The sequence below is a fragment of the Castor canadensis genome, chromosome 9, assembly GCF_047511655.1.
Source record: "Castor canadensis chromosome 9, mCasCan1.hap1v2, whole genome shotgun sequence".
In the NCBI taxonomy this organism is placed as follows: domain Eukaryota; kingdom Metazoa; phylum Chordata; class Mammalia; order Rodentia; family Castoridae; genus Castor; species Castor canadensis.
The window spans coordinates 151,050,034-151,076,702 of record NC_133394.1 but is presented as its reverse complement, the minus strand read 5'-3'; the positions used below and the strand labels follow the sequence as shown (position 1 = coordinate 151,076,702).

At 48.6% G+C, this 26,669-nt stretch overlaps 2 protein-coding genes and 1 pseudogene across 7 annotated transcripts in view; all 3 read right to left on the bottom strand.

Moving 5' to 3' along the window:
* Positions 1-6,255: 6,255 nt before the first annotated feature.
* Positions 6,256-7,947, bottom strand: LOC109687289 (MORF4 family-associated protein 1). Its single transcript, XM_020165124.2, has 2 exons — positions 7,329-7,947; positions 6,256-7,219 (listed from the first exon to the last, which is right to left on the bottom strand). The coding sequence occupies exon 1, from the start codon at positions 7,724-7,726 to the stop codon at positions 7,337-7,339; it is 390 nt and encodes a 129-aa protein (XP_020020713.1). The 5' UTR covers positions 7,727-7,947; the 3' UTR covers positions 6,256-7,219; positions 7,329-7,336.
* Positions 7,948-13,738: 5,791 nt separating this feature from the next.
* On the bottom strand, positions 13,739-15,170 carry LOC109687300 (heterogeneous nuclear ribonucleoprotein K pseudogene; annotated as a pseudogene).
* Positions 15,171-21,347: 6,177 nt separating this feature from the next.
* Man2b2 (mannosidase alpha class 2B member 2) overlaps positions 21,348-26,669 on the bottom strand; it is a 36,037-nt gene continuing 30,715 nt past the window's right edge. For 4 of the 6 annotated variants that reach the window (XM_074042668.1, XM_074042666.1, XM_074042667.1 and 1 more), the window contains 4 exons: positions 25,694-25,831; positions 23,453-23,565; positions 22,378-22,495; positions 21,350-21,610 (listed from right to left, as the gene is read on the bottom strand). In XM_074042668.1, coding sequence (XP_073898769.1) covers positions 21,513-21,610; positions 22,378-22,495; positions 23,453-23,565; positions 25,694-25,831 — 467 coding nt within the window. In that variant the 3' untranslated portion in view covers positions 21,350-21,512. Of the gene's footprint in view, positions 21,611-22,377; positions 22,496-23,452; positions 23,566-25,693; positions 25,832-26,669 lie in introns of all 6 variants that reach the window. The other 2 variants (XM_020165341.2, XM_020165348.2) reach the window with 1 other exon arrangement.

Sequence of the window (26,669 nt, the reverse complement as noted above, 5' to 3'; positions counted from 1 at the left end):
AGAGAGAGAGAGAGAGAGAGAGAGAGAGAGAGAGATTTGGAACAAACCCGAGAAGGGTTTGATAAACCACTGCTGGTCCTGAGATGCAGGTGTCCAGCCTGGGACAAGAGTGTGGCCTCTAGGAGCCAAAGTGGTCCCCAGCTGACACCAGCAAGAGAACCGGCACCTCAGTCCTACAGCCACAAGGGACTAAATGGATTCTGCCAGCCACCTGAAGGATCCGGCACTCAGTTTCTTCCTGCGGCCTCCTGCTAGCCAGCTAACACCTTGATTTTGGCCTGAGACCCAAGTGGAGAAACCCAGTAAGCCTACCTGTGCTTCTGCTCTTCAGAATGGCGGCAATAGTGCTGTGCTGTTTTGTGGGGCTGTGTTTGGGGCAATTCTTTTTCCCCCTTCCTTCCTTATTTCTCTTCCTTTTGAGGTACTGGGGATTCTTTCCAAAGGAAAAAGTTTTAACGTAAAGATTCACATCATGATAAATGATAAAATTTATGAAACTTCCTTCTCCTGATGCATTCAGCCTTTGCAATGTTTCTTGTTCTAACTCATCTTGCTCTCCTTTCCCTATTATTTTTCTCATCTGTAGTAAAATACAAGATTCCTCCCTCCCCTCAGTACTATAGAACGCTTACTCCTCTGCAAGCTAGGATGATTATCATTTAAAATTTTAAATATACCCTTTAACATGACCAGCTTGTATGTGATAATATTCCCTTCTCCTCATCCCCAAATAAAACTGCTAGCTGTATATCCTTCTGAGCAGAGATGTGATGTTTCATTTTCCAATTTTACTTGTTGATTTTTGGATGTGTGTTTTTGTGGGAAGAAAGCACCCTAGATTGCTAAAGTATATTCTCCAGTAATTCTTTTGTTTGTTTTGTTTTTGTAGGTCGAGTTTGAACTGTGGGCTTCATGCTTGCAAAGCAGGTAGTCTTTGAGTCATGCCTCCATTCCCCTCCCGTAAATCTCTAAAGAGGGTACACAAGAAATGAATTTCCCAGATCCTTCAATTTCAAAAAAATCCTGTTGTTTTGCCCTCATAATCAAATGCCAATTTGGTTGGACACAGGATTTTAGATGGACAGCCTTGTAGATGTTATATTGGCTTCTAGCATCCAAGGTACCCAACGGTAAGTCTGCTATCAACTTGAATCCGTTCCTCTGTAGGTTATTGCTTTTCTCTAAAAGCCTTTATGGTTTTCTGATTATCACTAGTATTCCAAACTTCACCAAGATGTGTAAGCCTATTTTCACCAATTATACTACGATCTCAAGTCTTAAATCCTTTAGCTCTGGAAAGTTTTCTTCAATGACTTCCTTACTTATGTTCTCTTTGTTATCTATTTCTGGAAATCCTATCAACTGGATGTTGGAGCTTCTGAATCTATCCTTTTAGCCTTTCTTTACTGATCATCTGCTTGGTGACTGCTATTGTACCTTATAAAATTCTGCTATTTTATTTTCTAGAATGTTCAATATTTGAGTATGCCCATTGCACTATTCAGATCCTCTATTGAAATTTTAATTTCTAAGATACCTACATGGTAATTTTTTAAGTTTCTGACTTCCTCTGCTATCTCTCTGGATACTGAGCACACCTCTAAAGTTTTCTTTTGTCTCCTGGATTAAGTCTGTTTCTATGGATGTTAGCTCTTCTATTTGCAGTTTTTAATTTTTTTTTGGCAGTACTAGGGTTTGAGTTCAGTGTCCCACGCTTGCTAGGCAGGCATTCTATCACTTGAGCCATGCCACCAGCCTATTTCCAGTCTTTTTTTTTTTTTTTTTTTTTGGTAGTACTGGGGATTGAATTTGGGGCTTGTACTTGCTAGGCAAGTGCTCTACCACTTGAGCACCACCCCAGCCCCTATTTGCAGTGTTGTATGTCTGTTTTCCTATTGATGGAGCACTCATATTGGCACACGAATTCTTCCTATGCTCATCGTTATTTATCTCTAGTGATTTTGAGGGAGAGGTCAAATCTTGGTCACCAAGATGTCCCAATTCCTTGACTGCTGGGCATAGCTGTTTCATCTTCCTCCTGGGTTTTGTGTGGCACCTGGCACTTTACCAACTTTTTCTTCTCAGCATGCCCTACTCTGTCCTACTTTAGAATTCTCTTCTGACTCAGAATTGACTACCAAATTAATTATACTAATCCCTAAGCAATCTCTGGTTATTCCCTCAATTCTGTGAGGCCAGAAGTGACACTGCAGGGAGTGTCAGATCTCTTTCATGCAAGCTACTACAGGAAGCTTGGTTGAGTGACAACCTCGGGCTGCCACACCTCTGGCTCTTCCATAGTGGTAATGCCAAGCCCATGTCCATCACTCTCAAAGGGGCTCAATGCAGTATTAAATTTACACTCGAGTTGCTGCTGTCTCTCCCATTGATGACCAAGTAGAGCTCAGCCTGTGGTGCTATTCTTTGGCCAAGTTTGCAATTGCTCTCCATTCTTCCCCTCCCCCAAGCCCACTCTTGTCTATGGATCTGATGAGCCGCTGCCAGCAGGAACCTGACTTTCTTCCAGAAGCGCCTGCTTTCCAACCCACCTTCACCCGAAGGGGTCCCCAGAGAATAGTGACACTCCCCCTCCCCATGCCTGCAGAGGGAAAGCCACTCATTTCCCCACGTCCTTCATGGGGCGTTTGGGAGCTGGAGTTCCACACTCCGTCCCTGCTCTCATGCAAAGTGGCGCTCCTTGGAGTACTTGATGACCACTGACTGTCCTCTTCCTCTCCTCACCTGCCACCTTTCAGTCTCCCCTGCCCCTTCCCATCATCCACTGCAGCTGGCACCTAGCCCTAGGCCGAGTCCTGCCGTTACCCAGTTCCAAGCTCATTCAGACCCCAGCCCCACACCTGCCTTCCTCATACCCCAGAAACTCCTCTACAACCCTGGTCACTCACCCCAAGGCTCACTTGGGGCTCGTGATCACCTCAAACCTGTGTCATCTCCACAATTCTCTTTGACCACATCCGTCTCCCAGAAGATGACATTCCCACTAAAGTCATTAATGAATTTTCTTAAATCTCCCTGACCTCTCAATTCACTTCAACAGCTACTTTCTCCATGCTCTCATTTCCCCACTCACCTATTTGTAGTGCACGATCCATTACTGAAATTTGTCCTTGCCAAAACTCCAACTTCTATCCCCCACACCCACTTTCTTCTTTCTTCACTTCTCTCTAGCAAAAACTGCCCTGATGAGCCTAGTTGTCCTACAGCTGAGTGCTGCTAGGGACCATCATCAGCAAGGGCCTGGGACAGTCTAATTTCAGCTGTTGGGGTTGGTAAGGAAATGTTGAGGCAAGGAGTATCGATGAGTTGGAGACTAGCTTGATGGATTTTGTGAACTATGGGTTAGAGTTTGAAAAGGAGGAAGGAATTGGAGCTACAGGGCATTATTCTAACATACTGGGGGCAGTGACTGAAACAAGCCCTGATGGCTTTAGTGGGTCTACCTCACTCCAGTGTTAACCATGATAACAAATCCTACCTTTCTCTGGAAGAAAGGTGGAAACCCACGACACTCCATATTTATCTCCTCTCTGGATAGGGCAGCATGGCAGGGCAGGGATTTGAATTTGGGCTTCACTGCCTTGGAGTTATTAGAGGGCAGGAGAAAGTGATGGGACAGGAGATGGCTTACTGGACAATGCCTCTGAGCTGGTTTTAAGGATGAGATGAGTGAAGACATAGCTCTCAGTCAGAAAGAAGGCCTTTTCTGAAGAAGCAGGAAAGGAGAAAAGCTTCTGTATTGGTCACCTTAGTCTATATTATGTTCATTATCGCACAATCCTCAGATCTCAGCTTTGAAGTACTGGTTTTCCCCCTTTGTGCTACATGTCCACTGTACATTGGCAGGGAATGATGCTAACCAAAACGGTACAGCTGATGACCAACCACCACATCCAGTGTTGCTAGTCCTTGTGCCAGATGAGCGGGCACTCTGGCAGGGTCACCTGGAGGTTCTAGCTTGATTACAGCAAGTGTCACTTTCCTTTGCAGTTCATTGGCCAGAACTGGTCACATGGTCCTACTTAAACGCAAAAGGGCCAGGAAGTGTAATCCTGTGTGCCTCCAGTTACAGGATTGGAATTTGTGTGAATAGCAGTTACGAACCTACAATACTCCATTCCAGGAAGCTGTAGTTCTAGAAGTCACAGACAAACCTGTTAACCCATGCTCACCGCGAGCAGGAGGGGAGGCTGGGTTTCCTCTCTTCCAGCCCTGTGTTCTGTGGCAGCCTGGCGCCCAGTTTTATCTTCAGTAAGGTTCAGAACTCTTCAGTGGTCAGACATTTGTTAACACTCCTCCCAGTGCTGTTGCTGTTCTTTCCTGACGTCCCTTAGAATCAAGCCTGCTTTCTTCCAAGGTGTCATCTCAACTGATCAAACACCCAGATGCAGAAGCCTTTGTAGTTCTTCGTGGTCTCCTCGGTCTGATTCTGAGCAAGCATGGGGCCAGCGCGTTGGGACACTCACTGGATGCTGCCTCCATCTCTCATCAGAGCTTCTGCTACACTCCTCTGGGATGCCTTTCCTGACCTTCCAGGTTAGGTGAGAAGAAAGCCCGCATGCGTTCTTCTGACACCTAATACACACACTCCAATACCACAGACAGGCCCTAGCATGAGGTGGCCTCTGCAAAATTGAGAACCTGTTGAAGAACTGCAATAGGCCTTTCTGCACACAGCTGTCCATTACCTGACATCTGCAGCCAGAAAGGTAAGAGGATCATTGGACATACGGGTCTGTAGTAAAGTTAGGGCACCCCAGCCAGAGGCAACTCAATGTTATACAGCCACGTAAGAGTGCTTCCATTGCTAGCAAGCCGGGACAGACTTCAGGAACTGGGCCAATTGGGAATTGGGGCTGTGCTGCAATTGACAAGAACTGTAAGGAAGACAGAAACTTAAGGAGTTACTGGGAAGAATTTAGGATGCTTTTCAAACTCTGGTGCATGTAAGTACATGTACAATGAATACTATGCAGTCCTAAAATGCAGACTTGGACATTTAGATAAGGAAAGACTTTCAAGCTGTATTTTCGGGTGAGGGTGAAAAAAAGACATTAACAGGTTACACAGTGCACTACCGCCTTTGTTTAAAGAAAAAGTTGGGGAAAGTTTTACATTTACGTTCAAACATTTACACTATCTGTAAGGTTAAACCAATAAATGGTTGTACCAAATTGGTTGTCTCCTAGGAGGGGAACTGGGAAGCAGGGGAGAGAGGAATGATTTATTTTGAATTTTGTGTCACTTGTTTTGAAGTATTACCTATTTTAAAAATCAACTACCTAATGCAACACCATGTTTCTCCCCACTTCTGAAACACAACAAAGCAAATTCTGAATTGCTGGCATTTTTCCCATTCTTCCTGACATTGACATCTTGGAAACTGCTCATCCTCCAAGGCCATGTTCACCAATTACTTGCTCTGGAATGCTTTTACAGCCCTCCCCATCAATGTTCTTGTAGACATGGTTTCTATGTTACAACTTTTGACACACACCTTTCTATTGTTTTAATTTCTGTCTACCAACCCAGCTCCCCAGGAAGCAGTCCCTAAGACGGAAACTAGAACTGGCCTAAGTTCTTTCAGGATCAAATCTGTGGAAGGGAGGAACACAGCACTGGGCAGAGGGAGAAGGGAGGCTGTGTTGCAGTCCTAACAAAAACCTCAGCAGATGACACAGGGAGCTCTGAAGCTGCCGTGCCTTTTGCGCTGGTCATAACTGGAATGAGATGGTCTCTGGATGGGGGTTACCCAGGAAAGGGGGCTTGACAGGTCAAGACAGCTCTGTTCAGCAGAGGGAGGCACTTCCCATCGACAGCCAATAGCCCTTTGTTGGTGCATCACCATACTGTCTGCATGTTGGTCCGCCCCACTACAATTGTATTTTCTTTGTATTCCTAGTGCAAGGAGTAGAAACTAGTATGAATTAAGTTGAAAGGCTGGAGGTGCTTTGGCCTTCAGCCAGCAGAGGCCTGGACCACAGGGTAAGAGGAGGCACATGTGCGTTCTCACTCAGAGCTTAAGGTTCCTGTTGGCCCAGATGTTCACTTCTGTTTAACAACTAGAATAGTCAAGGAGACAGACTTCGTTCTTAAATAAATCTTCCTAGGGCTGAGAGCATAGCACAAGGGATAGAGCACTTGCTTACCAAGCTTGAGGCAGAGTTCAAATACCAGTACTGCCCAAACTAATGATAAAAAAAAAAAAATTCACCAATTTCTTAATAACTTTCTAGATTTTTATCTTTTCAAGCAAATGAATACTTTTATTAACATGGTAAGTTTTTTTTCAAACATGGTAGGGTTTTGACCTCAAATACTTATCAGATCTGCTACTCAAATAAACTTATAGCTGGACATTATGAATCTTGAAGACGCCTCTTCCCCGCCCAGCATAGGGTCCACTGCCGACAGTTACACGTTTTCCTTCCCGGCCCATGAAGGGCCATTGCAAGTATCTTTTAACTTTATGCCCAGAGTCCCCTGAGAGGCGTGGGGGTGTTACACCAACTGTACAGAATACCAAGGTCTCATCTAGTCTATGTTCCATGTCAAACAGAGCTGAGTCAGGTTGTCCCAACAAAGTCATCAGACAGGTTACATCAGATAGCGTTTCACATAAAATTTAAATTTTGAACAAAATACATCTCTCCTCCTTTGGTCTCACACAGAAATTAAAGTCCCCAAATACAAACACAAACACCCTCTATCCCTCTTTCCGAGGCATCAGTCCTGCAGGTCAGGCCCATCCGATTCCCAGGCGCAGTCGGGTCCCTTCTTCAGCACCGTGCAGAGTCATTCGTCTTCCTTCTTCCAGAGCGAGCGCAGCAACTCCGGTCCCGCGTCACACAGACCCACAGTCCGGGGCGCCACCGGGGTCACCCAGGAAAGAGCAGAGCACCTCGAAATTGAGCAAGGACCCCCGAAGCCGGGGAACAAACGTGACTGCCGCAGGGGCTTACAATCTGGGCCCTAATTCCTGTAGGTGAGAGCATTCATTTTCCAAATCGACCAAACCAAACCTCCAACCCCCAGCACCCCTGATCGATCGAGGTCGTCGGCCGCAGACCGTAGCAGGAACGTAGTGTGAGCGAGGACGGGACGGGGCAGACGGGGGACGGGGGACAAAAGGCTCTCGGGTTTCAGCTTCTCGGGGTGTCGGCCATCTGCGGCGCTCGACCGGAAGCCGCGGGCTGGGGACCTGTGGCACAGCGTGGGGGGGGGGGACACGGTCACGGCGGGGTCGCACGGGACTTCCGGGGACGCCGCCGCCCGCCACCCCGCCGTCCCCGCCCGCCCGGCCCGCTTACCGCGCCCCTCACGACGACTCGCCCTTCTCTATCCGCCGCACCAGCGCCACCAGCATCTCGGCCATCTTGGCCGCCTCCCGCGCCTTCTCCTCGGCCCTCTCGGCCCTGGCGGCCCTGGCGGCCGCGGCGCCGCCGTCCGCGCTCTGCAGGTGGTTCAGGGCGCTCTCCTCCGAGGCCTCCACCTGCGTCTTCGTCTGGATGAGCGTATTGTCCATCTCCCACAGCTTGCCGCCGCTCCGCCCGGCCCCGCACGGCCGCCCGCGCGCGCGCGTCAGCGACGCCATGTCCTCGCGCATCTCGCTGATGACCGGCAGCAGGAACTGCTCGAAGTCCTCCTCGGGCTCCAGCACCTCCACCTCCTCGGGCTCCGCCAGCTCCACCACGTCCAGGGGCCGCATCTCCCGCCGCTTCGCAACCGCGCGGTCGACGCCTGCGGGATACAAAACGGGCACTCGCGGCGCTGCGCGACCAAGCTCCGCGACCGTCTTGAAAAACTTTTCCCCCCTTTTTAACGAGGCGCCTTAGAGAAGCCGCGGAGAAAAAGCGACTTACGCGCAGAGAAGCCACGAATAAAATGGTGTCCCGGCCGTCAATCACGGCTCTGCGCGTTGCGGCTCCTTTCACGACACACAGCCGTGTCTCTCTTTACGGTCGCGCCGAGTGGTACGGACACGCGCACGACCAGGAAGGGGGCGTGGCGAACGCCGCCGCCAGAGCGCGCACGCAGACACGCAGGCCCCGCGAGCCTCCGGCCCGCCCCTCCTTCTGCCCCTCTGTTACTAGAGCTCGGTTGGTCTAGTGACTTGCATGGCGAGTGGGCACCCAGGGGTATCCCGCCCCTGGACGGCTTCTCGGTTTGAAGCCAGCCTGGGCTACCTAGTGAGACCCTGTATCGGAAAAAAAATGTCAAATTGCAATTAAAAGTACACCACCTAAGTAATTATGAAAATGTAAGCATCAAAACTTGGGTGCTGCAGTTGAAGTTACACCTGATGAGAATTTAAGATCTTAAATGCTGTGTAAGAAACAAAAGCATTAGTGAGTGGAGTTTCACTTAATTCAAACGGAATAAAACAAAAGATATAGAAAGAAGGAGGTAATAAAGGTGAGAACAGAAACTAGTAACACAAAAACAAAGACGTGCCTGGCCTCACGTTTTATGCCCTGCTCCATGAGCACCTGGCCTCTGGTTGCACCCAGGTCTCCACCACCTGAGCCGCACTCCGCCCCCATAAATTATTAAAACTGCTTTTTAAATTTCCGAGCACATGAGTTGTTTATGCTTTTCTGATTTCTAACTTAATTGCACTCTTAAGAGCTGGAGTTCTGTTTTATACTAATCAAATTTGTCAAGATTTGTCTCTCTATAGTCTCTACTCAGCCTCCATCTCTTTGGTGCATTACAAAGTTTCTGTCTGAAATAGTTTTTCTTCCTTTTGAGGAAATTCTTTAAAGATTATCAAAGTAGACTGGCACAGTGGCTCATACCTATAATCTCAGCTACTTGGGAGGCAGAGATTGGGAGGATCTTGGTTTGAGGCCAGCTCAACAAACAAGCTATGTAGGAGGCATGAACTAGGAGGATCGAAGGGCAAAATGTGAGACCCTATCTGAAAAATAACCAAAGCAAAAAAGGGCTGGGGTGGGGAGCTGGAGCTGTGGCTCAAGTGGTAGAGCACCTGCTTTGCAAGCATGAAGCCCTGAGTTCAAACCTCAGTCCCATCAACAAAAGGGGGGGTGGGAACATGGACTAGCTCAGGTGGTAGAGTGTGCTGACCTAGCTAGTACAGCAAACCCCAGGGCCACCAAAAACAAAACAACAAAAAGAAAAAGGAAAGCAGTGTGGACCATTAAAATGAAAAGGGGAAATGAAAGACAACACCTTTCACTTACAGAGAAACAGAAAAGAGAAGAAATAAAATTTATCCGCGGACATACTAACTTCCCTGAGAAGATAGAAGCTGGCAGATGGAGTCAAAAACTAAAATCAAAGTATGTGTTACTTACCAAAACCACATCTATGCCAAAGTGGCAATAAAAATACGAGAATTAAGGAACAAAGTAGAATTTTAAGTTAAAAAATAAAAGGAGATGATGTAATGATAAAAGATATGATTTAAAAGAAGTTATACATATCAATTATCTATTGCTGTATTCACAATACCCTAAAGCTTAGTGGCAGTCCCTCTCATTGCTCTCATTGCCTGGTGAGCAGGATTCCCGGGCTTCCTTTGGCTGGGAGGGACCAGGAAGGGTCCCGGCTGTAAGACTGTTGCCAGCTACAGCTAGTTTTTATCATGGACAGCTGGCCATCTCTCTCACAATCAGAAACATCCCCAAATTGTTCAGCCAGTTTGGGCTAGGTTTGGACAGTCCAGATTAGACAGAAAGAGCTGTGAAATATAAGGTATGAGTTTGGATTAGTTTTATCTTTCTTCATATTTATATTTTTCACATTTTTGCTCTTTTTTTTTTTTTTTGGTGGTGTGGCAGGAAGGTAGGGAGGGGGAAGAGAGATTGATAAGTGCTACAGTGAAACAAAGAAAAACCGGATCTGTGGAATGTGACCTGGGGTGAGACCAGAAAAGGGTCACCTCGCCCCAGAGATTAGAGTGTCCAATGAAAAGCATGTGACCATGCATGTGACAAGCTGTACCCTTCCCCCTTCTCTGTAACCTGCTGTAAGTGGTACATAAGGAAAACCCCCTTTGTTCTCGGGACTCAGCCTTTGGACTCGAGTCTGTTGAGTTGCTGCTGGCCTGCTTAATAAACTTGCTTCCTGAAAGCTTTGGTGCCCTCTCTCTCTCTGTCTGAGCCTCCTGCAACATTTCTGGAGCGCTCCTCAGGGATCTTCTGTTGGCTGGACCAACTCAGGAGGATTGTATGGAAGGAACTCACCTCCTTCTCTCCCTTTTGTGGAAGGCAGGATATAAGGTTTCCCAAAAGAAAGCTCAGATGTGCCAGGATACTGTCAAATACCTTGGGCTTCATCTGTCACAAGGACAACATAGACTGGGCCTGGGAGGAAACAGGCTGTCTGCTCCACTCCGATTCCTAAGACTGATTGACAGATGAGAGAATTTCTAGGAGCTACAGGTTTCTGCTGGATCTGGATCCCCAATTACTCTCTCTTGGCAAACCCCTTTATGAAGCCACAAAGTGGGGAGAATGGGAACCCATTGTATGGGGAGAGGAGCAAGAAAAGGCCTTTAAAGAAATTAAGAGGGCATTCACAAATGTCACTGCTCTAGGCTTGCCACATGTGACGAAGCCCTTCTTCCTATACGTACATGAGAGACTGGGGACAGCTGTGGGAGTCTTGACCCAGCTGCTAGGTTCCTGGCACAGCCCAGTGGCCTATTTATCAAAGCAACTTGACGTGGTTTCCTGAGGCTGGCTGCTCTGTCTGTGCACCCTGGCAGCCACTGCCGTCTTGGTGGCTGAAGCAGACAAACTTACTTTGGGAGAAGAACTCACAGCCTGAGTTCCCAACTCTGTTTTGACTCTTTTGGAATATAAAGGAAATTATCAGTTAACAAACTCCCAAATGGTCAGATATCAAAGTCTGTCATGTGAAACCAACATGTCCATCTAGAGGTGGTTAAGACTAAAGCCGGCCACCCTGTTACCGGTTGATTCAGGCCCCAGAGCATGACTGTTTAGAGGTTTTGGATGAAGTGTTCTTCAGCTGGCCAGACCTGACCGACAGCCCATTCGTCATCTGGACATTGAGTGTTTCATGGATGACAGCAGCTTTGTCTGGGATGGCACACATTTTGCCGAATATGCAGTAGTGACTCTGGACACTGTCATTGAAGCAGGGCCACTCCCAGGTGGAGCCTCTGCACAAAAGGCTGAGCTCATTGCTCTCACGTGGGCACTCGAGCTCACTGCAGGAGTGTGGGTAAACATCTATACAGACTCTAAGTGTGCCTTTACTACCGTTCATGTCCATGGAGCCCTACATAAAGAAAGAGGGTTCATTAACTTAGAGGAGAAAGTGTTAAGTATGGACAAGAAACTCTGGAATTGCTAGAAGCCTAGAAGCTGTATGGGCCCCTGAGTGAGTAGCAGTCATGCACTGCTGAGGGCACCAGAAGGGGGAGACAACAGCTGTTTGGGGAAACCAAAAATCTGACAGGGAAGTCAAGCAAGTAGTCCTCACAGGAGGGCAAACCTCAGCCTCACTGGCAGCTGCCTTGTTCCCGTGCCCCTTATCTGAATGGGATCCATGGTATACTTCACAAGAACAGGCTTGGTTTGAGACTGAAGGAGGAAATTTTCTACCAGAAAATTGGCCCAGCATTTTTTGTGTCCCCAACCTCTCCAGCGTAAGTAAGACAGTATGTGAAAGGTGCAGTCTGTGTTCCAGAAATAATCCCCAACAAGGGGCAAGATGTAAATATTTGCTGGTGTTTGTTTGCATCTTCTAAGGCTGGCTGGAAGCCTTCCCCACTCAGACTGAAAAAGCCTAAGAAGTGGTCAGGTTTCTGTTAAAGGAAATCATCCCTTGTTTCTATTGGGTCAGACAATGGGCCAGCCTTTGTGGCTGAGGTGGTACAGTAGGTGGCTAAGGGTTTAGGATTAACTTGGAAGCTGCACATGTCCTACCACCCCCAGAGTTCGGGGAAAGTAGAATGTATGAACAAGACTCTAAAATTGCAATTGGAAAAACTATGCCAGGAGACTCACCTACAATGGGATCAATTACTGCCTATAGGCTTACTCAGGATTACGTCAAGCCCCACCAAACAGATGGGTCTCTTCCCTTTTGAAATTCTTTTTTGGGCAAGGGCCTGAAGGAAATGGGTGACCTCACCCTGAGACAACAGATACTGGCCCTTGGGTTGACTCTCTCAAAAATCAATGACTGGGTCATAGAGAGACTTCCTGTTAGCCTGACAACTCCCACACACCTTATAAACCAGGGGATGCTGTTTGGTAAAGGAATGGAATGTTCCACCACAAAAGCCCCACTGGAGGGGCCCTTTTGTTGTTGTTTTGTCCACCCCCACCACAGTTCAAGTAGCAGAGATTGTTCCATGGATCCACCATAGCCAAGTGAAGCCAGCTTCCCTCGAGTGGAAGTGCAGCCCTGACCCAGCCTCGCCATACAAGATCACCCTCTGGAACACCTGTGCCCTTCTCCCACAGGACCCTGCTTCCCAGGAGACAACAAGAAAACATGGATGACGAGACGTCAGCCCTGCTCCAGACACTCCAGATGCTGCAGAAGCTTGAGGAGTCGCCCATCTCACCTTTGAGGATGAGTCTGTTCTGTGTATTCTTCTTGCTAATCTTGGTCAGCTCTCTACTTGGGGACCCCCAGGATTTGGACTGTGACTCTACATGAGTAGAGTGGGGAGTGCTGTTACCAAAACACTGGTTTTCCATGCTTATTATTCCTGTGCAGGCACTATTGTTGGGTCATGCACTCACAACCATACCACCTGCTCAGTGTGCTCTCACGATGGTCAGTGTATCTGTTTTAACCTCATCTGTCGTCCTGGAGAGAAATGGCTAGAGGCCCAAAGGTTCACCAGCAGTGGGAAGCTCGTTAACTGCACCCAGGTTAATGACCCCAGCAAACCTGTGTCCATAAACTGTGATGTGTGTGCCGCAATAGCTAAAACAACGGGCCTTGGGGCAACTGTGGAGGGCTAGCCTGGGAAAGGACCTACAGGTTAAATGACAAGTATACATGCCCAAAAGATGACAGTGAAACATCTGGTTGTGCGTCCTATGAACAGCTCTACTGATCTTATTGGGGTTGTGAAAGGTGGGCAACTTGGCTAAAAGGGGAGGTCCACACCTTACGTGGAACTGCCATTCTTTTGCAAAAAAGGGAAGAACCCCCCAACTGCACTCTTGGTGACCATAACGCTGTAAATTTCACTATTTTCAACCTCGGTGAAACGGGCTGGGAAGTTGGGAAAAAGTTTGGCATTTTAATCAATGGAGAGGGAACAGACCCTGGTACTTTGCTGCATTTTCTTTTTCTTTTTTTTTTTAGGTTCACTAAATTTATTCTAAAAATCATAAAACATTTCTTACAAAAGAGCATTACATTCTGCACATGGCTCTGAACAAATGCCAGAGACATGTGAACTATTGTTACTTTCCTCCCTGCCCCCCCCCCACAAATGTTTACAGTGACCACAAAGCAAGGTGTTCACAATAATTACATGGGGGGATTTTTTTAAAACCACCAACAATGAACAAAAAATAAAATCCACTCACTCTGCTGCTGTTTCAAAATTTCAATGTTAGTGTTTGCATGCCCTCCCCCCAACCCTGTTTGTAAGAACTAAAACATTACATCGGTGAACGGCAAAGATTTCACTACACCTCAAATGCAGAACACCTATGAAGCAGAGGAACGTTGGCTTTTTAAGCAGAAGCAGATTAAAAAAAAAAAAAAGATGGAGGACTCCTTCAGTTCTTCACTAGTCTTAGAAAAACTTTCCAGAATACTGCTTCACACTGTTCTGCGGCAAATACTGTGCATTCTGTATCTGGTCCTGCGATGGTAATGATCCCATCGTCCCATCCTTCTAAAGGCTCATCGATTTTGATCGAAGCTCCCGAATCATGATTAATTTGTTTAATCCGCTGACTACCTTTGCCAATAATAGATCCAGCCAAATCTTTGGGAATAGTTACTTGTGTAGAAATAATTGGTCCGCCAAGATCACCACATAAGCCACGACCTCCTGCATGGGAATAATCATATCCGGAGCCACCCTGTGGTTCATAAGCCATCTGTCATTCTGATGGGCTCCATGTGCCTATGGCGGAGTCCCAAGTTTCATCAGCACTGAAACCAACCATGCCATCATAGCGGTCTCCGGGTCTTCCTCTTCTGTTATAGGCCATTAGATCTCCTCCTCTAGGTGGTGGTGGTGGTGGAAGAGGAAGATTTGAGCTCTGCTACCACCCCGGCCACCTCGACGAGGAGGAGGAGGAGGAGGAGGAGGAGGAGGAGGAGGACCTCAATGAGGGCTCATATCATCATAATCTCTTCTAGAGGGAGTCCACCCTGACCAGGAGGCAGTCTGTCAAAACCACCTCTTCCTCGCATGGGAATTCCCACAGGACGTCCACGTGGTCATCAAACATCATTGTAAAACCACCACAATCCTAGGTTTCATCATGAAAGTAGGGATCATAAGGCTGTGCATGCCCTTTGATGGGAGACTCCGATATAAATCAAGGGTGATCTTTATGCACTCTACAACTCTATCAGGCTTTCCTCCAATAAGAACAACTCTGTCAGTGGACAGAGGACAGCACTCCTGGAAAAGCTCGATTGTTGTCTGAGTGTTCTCTTGAAGTTCTTTGATTTTAGCACCTCTGACCCCAATAATCCCTCCTGCCAGACTCTGATGAATCAACAGTATCAACTCGCAGTCAAAGTCGCTTCCTTTATATATAGTGCTGGTAATTTAAGCATTCCACAGCATCAGATTCGAGCGGGAGCTGGCTGGTTGCAGTGGGTGATGGCAACTGCAGTCCCTCTTCCAAGGCAGGGATGATTTTCTTCAGAATTTTTCCAGTTGTTTTAATATCAGCACTGATGCTCCATATGCACTCAGGGCCACTGCTGTCTGGTACTGAAACACTGGAATTGTAGTCTGTATGAAAAGCCTTAATATTCCCTCCTTTTCCAACCACTGCCCCAGCATTCTTGCTCTGAAGCAGAATGCGTACTTCAACCATCTCATCAGTGTTTCTAGATCCTCTGAAAGCTTGTTCCTCTTCCCTATCTTCTGCAGGGCGTTTACCAAATTCACCACTGGTTTCAGTGTTGGGGAAGGTCTCCTCTGGATGTTCAGTTTCCATTTTCTTGTATTAAGTGGACACACCAATCTATAGGCTGCAAACAAGTGACACGCAAGCAAAATGTCGAAGTCGGTGCTGCAGAGTAACAGAAGATAATAGTGTCTGCTGTGCTGTCCACTTTGCTGCATTTTCAACTTCTCACGACCACTCATGAGAGCTCTTCACACCAGGCCTTTCATTGCTTTTATGAGGAGATACAAAGTGAATTTCCCATCTCAGTTACAACCAAAAACCTGTTCCTCTCACTACCTGAGTCCATAGCACAAACTCTAAATGTGACGTCGTGTTATGTTTGTGGAGAAACAAATATGAGAGACCATTGGCCATGGGAGGCAAAAGAGCTAAACTCACAGCAGCCCTTTAATAAAACTGCTCTACCTGGCCACAGAGAGAGCATTCGCCTCCTAAAAACCTCTATTATTGAGAATTACTGTATCTCCCATCCAAAAGGCCAATTCTCCACCTCAGTAGGGGACTTGGTCTGCTTGGGACAAAAATTTCACAATGACGCTACTCAGGAGACTCAGTGGTGGGGGCCGCCAGTCACCTGGAGCCCCAGCCTCACCCACTGGCTAACTTCCCTAAACTTGCAATAGCCTGGAATAATGTGAGCGTGGACACAGAGTAGCGGGTGCCTAAGGCGCTGCACTGGATCTGTGGGGACTGAGCCTACACAATCCTTCCCAATGACTGGTTCGGATCCTGTGTGCTGGGCGCCATCCAGCCTTCTTTCTTCTTGCTCCCCCTCAGACAAGGTGAAAAATTAGGAGTCTCCGTTTATGAGGAAAGGGTAAACAGGAAAAAGCGAGATGCCCTACAAATAGGGAATTGGAAGGACGTTGAATGGCCTCCGGAGCAGATCATTGAATGTTATGGTCCAGGACGGCTCCTGGGACTGTCGCACCCCAAGCTATATGCTCAGCCACATCACTGGGCTTCAGGCAGTGGTTGAGATTATAACTAACGAATCAGCTAAAGCCCTCAACATATTAGCCAAACAACAAGCTGAAGTATGCAACACCATCTACCAAAACCATTTGACTCTGGATTACTTGCTAGCCTTGGAGGGTGGAGTACGTGGAAAATTCAATCTGAGTGACTGCTGTTTACGGATTGATGATGAGGGAAAGGTAACTGAAGAGATTACCTACAAGATGAAAAAGCTTGCCCACGTCCCTGTGCAGACCTGGAGGGGATGGAGTCCCAGTGACCTATTTGGGGCTGGTTCTCAACCCTAGGTGGGTTCAAGACCTTAATAGGGACAACGTTCCTTGTCTTAAGAGCATGCGTGATACTACCCCTGCCTAATCCTCCCCCCCTCTCCCCGCCCTGGGTACTTTGGTCTTTATCAAAATGATGCCCTTTGACTCAGAAGTGGGTCCATGCATCAAAGGGGAGGAATGTGGCAGGAAGGCAGGGAGGGGAAAGAGAGATAAAGAGTGCTACAGTGAAACAAAGGAAAACCGGATCTGGGGAATGTTACCTGGAGACCAGAGATGGGTCACCTCGCCCCAGAGGTTAAAACAGCCAACGAAATAACACTGATTATGGATGGGGCAAGTCGCACCCCCCACTCCATTTCTGTACACTGCCCCTTTGCTCTCAGGGCTCAGCCTTTGGATTCAAATTTGCTGAGTTGCTGCCGGCTTGCTTAATAAACTTGCTTCCCGAAAACTTTGGTGCCCTCTCTGTCTCTGTCTGAGCCCTTCTGCAACAGTGGTACTGGGATTTGAACTCAGGACCTCATGCTTGCTGGGCAGGTGCTGTACTGCTTGAGTCATGCTTCCAGCATGTAACTTCTTTTGTGTGTGTTGCTGGGGATTAAATCCAGGGTCTCAAGCATGCTAGGCAAGAGCTCTATCACTGAGCTTGACACTAAAAATTTTTAATATTTTCTGTGAAAATAACATATGACATGATTCATATTCTTATGTGAGAATTATTCATTTTGTGCAGATATGAAAATTCAACATTTGCTGTGTATCATATATATGAGAATATGAATAGAGAGATTATATCTAATTACGTATATGGATTCTATATAAATTATAGTTTTGTCTATGCATTACTTTATTATTTAAATTTATTTTTGAATTAGCACACACTAATAGTACGAGAGCGCTTCCTTGTGATAATCTCATACATACTTCGAACAAGTTCACCCCTCCATCATATTCTCATTCCCCTCTCCCCCTTTATTTTAGTTTTTTACCCTACCTCCTGCCTCGAGTCACCTGCAGCAGATGCTGCTGTTCCCAGCCACCCCACCTCTGAATAATTTCAAAAGAAACTCACATGTAACCAGCAACCAGGCCAGGAAGTGAAACCATACCAATACCCCAGAAATTCAAGTGTGTCCCTTTTTACTCCAGCCCTCCTTCTCCTCAGAGGTGATTACTCTTGTGATTTTGATTAGTCATTTCTTTGCTTGCTCTAGTGTTTCTGAATCAGCTATCAATGCAATTATAGAGAACGTGATATAAACCAGGCTGGTGGCTCACACCTGTATCCTAGCATCTTGGGAAGCTGAGATTAGGCAGCTCATGGTTCAAGGCCAGCCTGCACAAATAGTTCCTAAGACCCCATCTCCAAAATAACCAGAGCAAAATGGACTGGAGGTGTGGCTCAAGCAGTAGAGTGCTTGTTTGCAAGCATGATCTCTGAGTTCAACCCCAGTTTCACCAAAAAAACCCCCAAACAACAACAGAAAGAATATAGTTTCCCCTTTTTGAGCTTTATATAAATGGAATCATATTTTTTTCATTTTTATCTTGTTTCTTTTGCTGAATATATATCTATCAATCTACCTTTTGTCTATTATTCACCTACCATCTATCATCTACATATCTGTTTCTATCTATGTATCTATCTAAAATCTATCATGCATCACCTATCATCTCTCTATGCATCAATTATCTATTACCTGTCTATCTATCTTCTGCTTATCTACCTCATATCTGTATTGTTTATCTCTCTATTATCCATCTATCTATCTATCTATCTATCTATCTATCTATCTATCTATCTATCTATCTTCTATCTTCTATGGATCAAGACTCTTCTATCTATTAGTCCTCAGAAAGGACTCTCTTTTTGGATGCTTTGTGGCAGAGCTTCTCAAATTTGAGTGTGCATCAGCATATCCCAATGACCTTGTTAAAAAAAAACAGCCCCACCCCAAACCTGGTGCTGAGGTTCTGATTCATTTGATCAGTGATAGGCCTGAGAATTTGTATTTCGTTTTTTTTGGTGGGGGTGTACCAGGGCTTGAACTCAGGGCTTACACCTTGAGCCACTGCACCAGCCCTTTTTGTGTTAGGTATTTTCAAGGTAGGGTCTCATGAACTATTTGCCTAGGCTGGCTTTGAACTGTGATCCTCCTGCTCTCTGCCTCCTGAGTAGCTAGGATTACAGGCGTGAGCCACTGGTGCCCAGTGAGAATTTGTATTTCTAACAAGCTCCCAAGTGCGGGCCACCCCTGAGCCCACTGCTCTGTGGCATTAGCAATGCACCAGGCCCTGTGGTGGACCTCTGGGTTTCTAATTTACAGCTCTCATGAGCAGCACTATAGGAACAACCTTATATATCCTTGTGCACATGCATGTGATTTTGTTCTAAGTGAGACGCCTGGAACAGAATTGTGGGGTATGCTGCGTGCATATCTTTAACTTTAGAAGACAACGCAAAACTGTTTCCCAAATGTCTCCTTCAGCTCATTCTCACACTTCAAGTGTACGAGAGCTTCTGTGACTACCTGCCAGCACATATTTTTAATTTTGAAAGTAACAGCTGCGGCAATTGTGAACCAATGTCTTACTGTGGTTCAGTTTGCATAGACTGATTTCTAGTGAGGTCCAGCACATTTCTGTGTGCATATTGGGCACTGGGACCTCCTCCAAGGCAGGTTGGTGTACATTGTGGGAGAGGGGCAGGTTTCTTCTTGCTGCAGTTGAACAAGCAGTTGTCCCAGGACCCCTCTCTCTGTGAGGTAGTCCACCACAGGTGTACCGGTTGAGTTCTGGGGTCCCTTTTTGCTATGGTGTAAATGTGTGTGTCCCCCAAATTCATATGTTGAATCCTAACCTCCTAGGTGAGGCCTGTGGGAGGTGACCAGGTTCTGCAGATGGAGCCCTCCGGATGGGATTAGGGGACCCTGCAGGCTCTGCAGAGCTGTCTCACTCCTTCCACCACGAGAGAACACAGTGAGAGGGTGTTGCCTAGAAAACTGGAAACAGACCCTCTGCACATGGTGAACCTGCCAGCACCTTGACCTTGGCCTTCCCAGGTTCCAGAACTGTGAGAAATAAATGTGTGTTGTTTATAAGCCCTCAGTCTATTGCTGAGCAGACCAACACACACACTTTTCAAACACTTCTACACTTGTCAAGTCCCATAATAAACCTGTTGGGATTTTTGTTAGGATTATGGTTACCATTAAGCAGGGTAGTTTGATTTTTTTTTTTAATAACAAGTGGATTTTGGATTTTAGCAACTGCTCTGTCTGCCGTGGGTGGGTTTTCTCATTTGACCTATTCTTCTCACTCTTGTCAGTGGCAGATGCCCAAGGGACACTCTAGAGGAAGCGGCTCTCCCAGCATTTCTGGCCTGGTGGGGGAGGACTTCTGTCAGATATGGAGTTTCTACAAACAGCCTTGCAGCCCTGGCCTGGGGATAATTTTAAAATAGCCCTCATGCTATGGAAACCAAGCCCCCGTGCAGCCCAGTGCTCTATAGGGTTCCAAATGCCCCCTTGCACCCCACCCACACCGTACACCCACGTCACTGGTCACCTGCTCCCCACTGTGCCCTGTGCATGCTACAAGGTGGTCTATTGCTTGCCCAGCAAATCTGGCCCAGATCCTGACTGGGCAAAGCAGAGAACATGTCTGCTATCAGGTTACCAAATTTCACCTTCTGCTAGTTGCTTAGGAAGGACTGTCTGCTGGGACAGCGTGTTCAGCCTTCTCTAGTTCCCAGGCATAGTGGTTCACTGGGTTCCGCTGCCATGGGTGCTGCACTGGGTCGTTGGGATGGAGAAGAGGATGCAGAGGAAGGAGCGGGAAGGGCTCACCAGCACCCATGTCTCACAGCTGGTTTCAGAGAATGACCATGGACTTTCACGTGCATTTTGGACTAAGCCCCTGTGTGTATTGTGGCCAAGGTTTAGTCCCTATTTTGAAACACCTACGCGTCATAGACCCCCCGAGCTGGCCAGGCATGTATGATGGGAAGTTGACCGAGCGGACTTGCCGATTTCTAGCTATTTTGTAGTTATTATCGGTAGAAAAGGTGCATTTTGGATGTGGACAGTTATGCCACCTCAGCAGTGTGTCAGGATTTGTTCGCCACACGGCATGGAGGGCAGGAGGAAGCACGTGGGAGAGGTGTACAAGCACTCAGATTTACTTTGTTTTTTTCAATGCTGGGGTTGGAACCCAGGGCCTCTCACATGCCAGGCCAGGCTCTGCCACTGAGCCACACCACAGCCCTGTCGATGTCCCCTTTGACTGCAGTACAGGAGTACATGACGTAATTCTGTGGCACACACTTCTTGCTGACATGTTAGTAGCACAGATGTGACAATGAACTCTCTTTGGCGGTACTGGGATTTGAACTCAGGGTTTGAGCCACACCTGTGCCCATGAACTCTCAATAACACATGCCTCATCTTAAGCCGAGCATGAAGTGATGCAGTACTGAACCATAACTGCCAATACCTCTAGGTTTTTGTCCCTAAGAAAGGCAGGATGGCAGACTGAGTGAGTGAAGTGTGTTCTTGGTTATCAAAATGCTCACAGAGCTTTGGGGTTTTTAATTTGTAAGTGCTGATGACATAAAATTACACGCTGTGTGCACACAGGACCTCAAGGACACCTCCAGCTGGAAGCTGCTAGTAATGGGATGATTTTGCTGTTGGTAGTCTTCACTTTTCCACAATATACACATTAACTTTTTAAAAATAAAGGTTATTTTTGGGTTGCAGGCATGGTTCAAGTGGTAGAGTGCCTGCCTGCCTAGCAAGTGCAAAGTCCTGAGTTCAAACCCCAATACTGCCAAAAAAAAAAAAATACAGCTTTTTTAAAAACCAAAAAAGAAAAAGAGAAAGAACAAAAATATCATTTATGCAAGAGGCAAGGAGGGCTGGCTTGAACACAGGACAGAAGAATCCAGACTTTAAATAATTTTTTATTTAAAAATGAGGGGACCCCACACGTGGCTGCCTCTTGCCATCAGCCTGTTGGATTAGCAGTTCACTCCCCACCCCTTCCCCCATCTCTCTTCATGGCTTTTCCTTGCATTTGTCCTATCACATGATGTCCCACACAACCCTGGGCCAGTGGCTCACTGCTGTCGGAAGTGAATGAAGAATGTCCGGATTTCCTTGGGGTGGACAGTGATGGTGGAGCCTCCTCGTGGCCTTGAGGGGGACATGGGGCGGCCTAGGGAGCACAGGTAGTCTGAGCAGCCAGTTGCCTCCTCTTAGCCACCCCCCATGAGATGGCAGCTATCTACAGGTGGCGATTGTCCTTGGCTGTCCCTCCTGCCAGGCCCCCTGCTACAAGTGGGCCTCGCATTCTATCTCCCCTGGGGCTACAGTGAAGAGTAATGTTGGGGCTGATTCCCCAGGGGTGCTGCACTCAGGACCATCTGGAGAACCCTGTCCATTACCTCACCTGCTCTCTTTACCTCAGTCACAGCTGGGGCTTGGGCTTTATCCTTGGGAGGGAGGCCTTCCTCCCATTCCCCATGGCTGCACACCTGGCACCATGCTGTGTGGTGTGCAGTGGACAAAGAGGGATGCCTCAGGGAAGCTGAGGAGGAGTCACCAGCAGGTGAGGAACAGGCTTTCCAAGGTGGAGGGATGGATATGGCAGACTGGGGGCCTGAGGCTGCCTGGGCACACTGGGGTGAATGGGTGTGTGTAGTGTGGTATCGAACTTGGGCTCTTGCTCAGGGCAGGGTGTGCACCTGCCTGTGCACACGTGCACACACACAAATGCACACACACATGCATGCACACACAGGCGCCTGTCTGTGTGAAGGTCTGGAGGGTGGAGACTGACCCAGAGCTTTTCCTAACCTACTCGAGCGGACTATGGAGGGCTGCACGTCACGCAGGGAGCAGTGGTCACCCAAGGCTGCACCGCCAGAAGGGCTCTGAGTCTGGCTGGGACCCCCAGCAGGGGTGGAGGCAGGGGTTGCAAACCTCTTGTGTGGCCAGGCTTTGTCTTCCAGCTCCAGCGCTGCAGTGTGTGCACGTCCCAGGTCCCCGTGAGCGAGCGCTCCTCCACAGCCACCACAGACCCCAGCCCCTGCAGCACGGCCTGCAGAGACAAGAGCAGAGGTGCGGCTAGGCCCCACGATGCCCCAGCGCTGAGCAGTACAGAGAACCAAATAGCAGCAGGGATGGCCATGCCACCAACTCTGTGTCCTGGGCCCTGTGCTCTGCCTTGGTGCCTAACACACCTCCTCACTTCATCTGCAAGGATGGGGTGGGATCATCAGCCCATTCACAGATGAGGAAACTGAGGCTGGGTATGTCCCTCCCCATGTGACTCTGGGGAGGAGTGGGTCCAGGTCCCAGCACAGGCAAGTGTCAGGTGGGATGCACGGGTAATTGCACCAGCCTTTTGAGCAACGCCCTCTGCCTCCCCCAGCTTTACAGGTGAGGAAACTGAGGCCCAGAGTCTTGGGGGAGCCCGAATCGTCCAAGGAATGACCTGGATGCAGACCTTGGATCATCTGATTCTAAGTCACCCTTTAAAGGAAGTCTGCGGAGAATTGGTTTTGTTTTCTGATTGCACTTATGATGTCTGTGTTGATTAAAAGGTTTCACAGCAGAAGCAAGAAGGAAATCAGATGCAGACCTGTGGTTTGAACCAGCAAACCCAGAAGACCTCGAAGAAAGGAGGGAGAGAGCCAGGTGCCGGTGGCTCATACCTGTAACCCTAGCTACTCAGAAGGCAGAGATCAGGAAGATCGCAATTCGAAGCCAGCCTGAGCAAATAGTTCACGTGACCCTATTTTGAGAAAAAAACCCATCACAAAAAAGGGCTGGTGGAGTGGCTCAGGGTATAAGCTCTGAGTTCAAACCCCAGTACTAAAAAAATGAAAGAAAGAAAGGAGGGCAAGAGGCTGGAGTGCCAATAGGGCTCATTTGTGAACTCGCCCTATGTGATGTGTCCTCTGGCTGAGGTGACTCCTCAAGTGCTCAAGTGGGGTCTTCAGACTTGGGGCTCACTTCCCCAGCACAGCCTCTGCAGGGGGTCGGGGCACTTTACCTTGAGATTCACCGTCACTGGCTGGGACAGGACTGGGTCCTCCCCTGCCTCATACAGGTGGTGGAGCCGCAGCAGGACACGATGCAAGTCTGCCTGGGCCTTCCCTTGGTGGCCTTTGGGGACAGAAGGTAGCAGTGAGGACCCCCATCAACCAAGCTCAAGGCTCCAGGGCTGTACACTCTGAACTGCATTCTATATCCTCAACTTCCCCACAGGGCAGTGGACGCAGCCCACCACTCAACATCCAAGGAAGCAAGGCCTGGGGTCCTGTGGCTGGTGTGTAGCACAGGGAAGGTCTAGAGCAGGTCAGGCCCACTCCAGGCCTCCAGCCTGCCACACAGGGGCCAATGCCAATGTCCTTGATCTTGCTGTGGTCATCAAGGTACTTGAGCCTGTCTTCAAGTACCCCAGTCTTTTCCTCCTGTCCCCTCTGGAGTTCCATGTGATCACGTGACTGCTATGGCCAATGCAAGACAGCAGATGTGATGTTTGGTTTCTGGGCAGAAGCTGCTTCCCACCTTGGTGAGGAGGAGGCAGGTGTTGCATTACAATTTCCACAGCAGGGGGCCTGCTGGGCACAGTGAGAAGGGCCTTCCTGCAAACCCTGTAGGACATAGCATGAGGGAGGAATGAATTCATGCTATACAAAGATGGTGAGAGTCTGGGGCTCTTTGTTACTGAAGCATTACCTGGCCATACTGACTGATAAAATGGTCTCATTTGCCATCCTCTCTACAGTAAGGCTCACAGCTGTCTCCCGTTTTACAGATGAGAAAGACAAGGCTTGGAGTCCAAAGCCATAGAAAGAGGCTAAACCCTGGATCACAGAGCCCCAGCTCTGCAGATCCACCCTCCAGCTGTGGAATCAAACTCTGGGGCAAAACTCAGCGTCATGGTTTTGAAAAGCTCACTGTGGGGTTACGAGACTGCTGTTTTTCAGACAGGCCCATAGGAATGGCTGCCCGAGCCCATGGAAGCAGTGAGGTTTGTAAAATCACTTTTACATGTTCCTAGAGCAGTGGTGTCAGGTTGGAGTCCAGAGTCAGGTGGGGCTCCTGCCTGTCACCTGCCCTGGATGGCAGATGCTACAGGAGTCCACCCCATGAGGCAGTTGCAGGTCTGAGGCAGCAGGTTCTAGATGTTCCTTCACCCTGGACCTACCTCTGTCCAGGAAGGAGGAGCTTTCTTACCAGCAGCATGGGATGTGGTGGGTCAGACCCTAACCTTCCCTTTCTATGGGAGCGAGCCGCCCACAGGAAGTGCATCTCTGTCACGCTGGGCCATGCACAGAAGGGCTCTGCAGCTGCAGGAGGCCCCCCCAACCTGTGTCTTCTGGGACAGGTGGGGGAGTTGGAAATGCTGGGGGGCAGCATGAGGAGGCCACTGGGCTACAAGTCACAGCTTCTGAGCTTCATCAGTGACAAAGGTTAGTGAGCCTGCAGTAGCTGATTTCCTTGTGTCTTCCCTCTGTGTTGACTCTGAATTTGGGGCTGATTCCTCTCCCCTTTCCTCTTTAATTAAGAGTCTGTAGACTCTTTCTAAGCTATCTTTGAAGAGTGCCAGTCCTAGGTGGAGCCCTGGGGACATGAAGATGGTTGAGGCCAGTTGGCCCCTACCCTTGAGCTGCTCACAGTGTACCGGGGCAGAGATGGTACAGATGGAGTTTCAGCAACAGGATTCATCAGTTCCTGGCAGGTGTCACCAACTTGGGGAAGCCCTCCCTGATGGCTTGCTAGGGGCTTCCCTCTTGCCACTGTCAAAAGGTAAGAGTGCAGAGAAATCAGGGACCTTGCCTCCTTCCCTAGGGCTGGCCCAAGGGGCATTTACTGAATGAATGAATGGAAGCTCCTCACGGCTGGACTGCCTGGCTCTGGGGCCCAGCAAGACCTGGTGTGCTCAGGGGCTTTAGGAAGACTCCTGGAAGCAACAGGACCATGGTGTGGCCTGGAGGGTTGGGCAAGATGTGGCCCATAGTCTGGGGACTGGGAGGCATCCATTCGGAGAGGTGAGGTTGGTTCTGGGCTGAGACTCCAGCCTGGACCCACCTTGCCCCAGATGGCTGAGTGACTCTGGTCATTTGCCATTCCTCTTGGTCTCCCCACTTGCCAGATGAGGGGACCAGGGGATCTCACAGAGCCGTGGCAAGTCCAGGGTGAGCCCTCTTTGCCTGGTGAGGGACTGGAGGCCCGGCCGACTCTGGAAGGGAGGGAGGAAGGAAGGAGAGTCTGGACCACGCCTCACCTTGCCGAAGATGTCGCATGTGCTCGGTGTGGTTGGTGTTGTAGCTCCAGCCAGGGACACTCAGGATCTGCAGGTGCAGATTTGGTGGCAGTGTCACGGCCACCTGCTGCCGGAGTCCTGGAGGCTCCGAGGAAGTCCCTGCAGGGCAGATGGACACAGCAACGTGGGCGTTGTGGGACAACTCTGCCACTTGCACTGGGAACTCTCTACATGGTGTCCCTTGACCCTTCCAGCCATTTCTACCTCTCCAGATATGCAGCCCACAGCCCTGTCAGCCCAAAGATGCTGGTCCCACACCCTGGCCTTTGCTCATGCAGGTCCTTCCCTGGTTGCTGTTCCTTCATGCCCAGCTGCTGAGTTCACAGAGATTAAGAGCTGGAGGGACACTGCACCTCCTCATTTGCCATTTCAAGCTCCTGATGAGATGACCAAGGCCAGAGAGGGACAGAGGATGTCTGAGCTCACACAGCAGTGCACACAGCCCTTTTTCTATTCTAGGTCAGGGGTGAAAGCTCCTCCCTTATTCTGTCATCTCAGTGCACTCAGAGGTGTCTCTGTCCCGACTCTTTCCACCTCCTCTTAGCTAGAGCTACGACCCCCTCATAATGCTCCAGACCACACAACTGGCCCAGGCATGACCCACCCGACCCAAGCAGGACCAACCAGAATCCCTCCCTGGGACAGCCGCACTTGAGACTGGAGAGTTTGAGTCTCAGTCCCTTTGGGTGGTGTTTCGGATCTTGAATATCCCCTCAAAGGTCCATTTGCTAATGTCTTGGTTCCCACCATCTGGTGCTACTGGGAGGTGACATAACCTTTAGGAGGTGGGCCTAGTAGAAGAAAGTGAGGTCATTGGGGCATGCCCTTGGAGGGGACATTAGGAGTCCAGTCCCTTTCTGTCTCTCTCTTTGGTTTCTGGCCACCATGAGGTGAACAGACCTCCTACATCATGGCACCACTATAATCTTTTGTGCCA

Excerpts from the sequence above, each read along its gene's own strand:
- LOC109687289 (XM_020165124.2), bottom strand. The coding sequence starts at position 7,726 with ATGCGGCCCCTGGACGTGGTGGAGCTGGCGGAGCCCGAGGAGGTGGAG.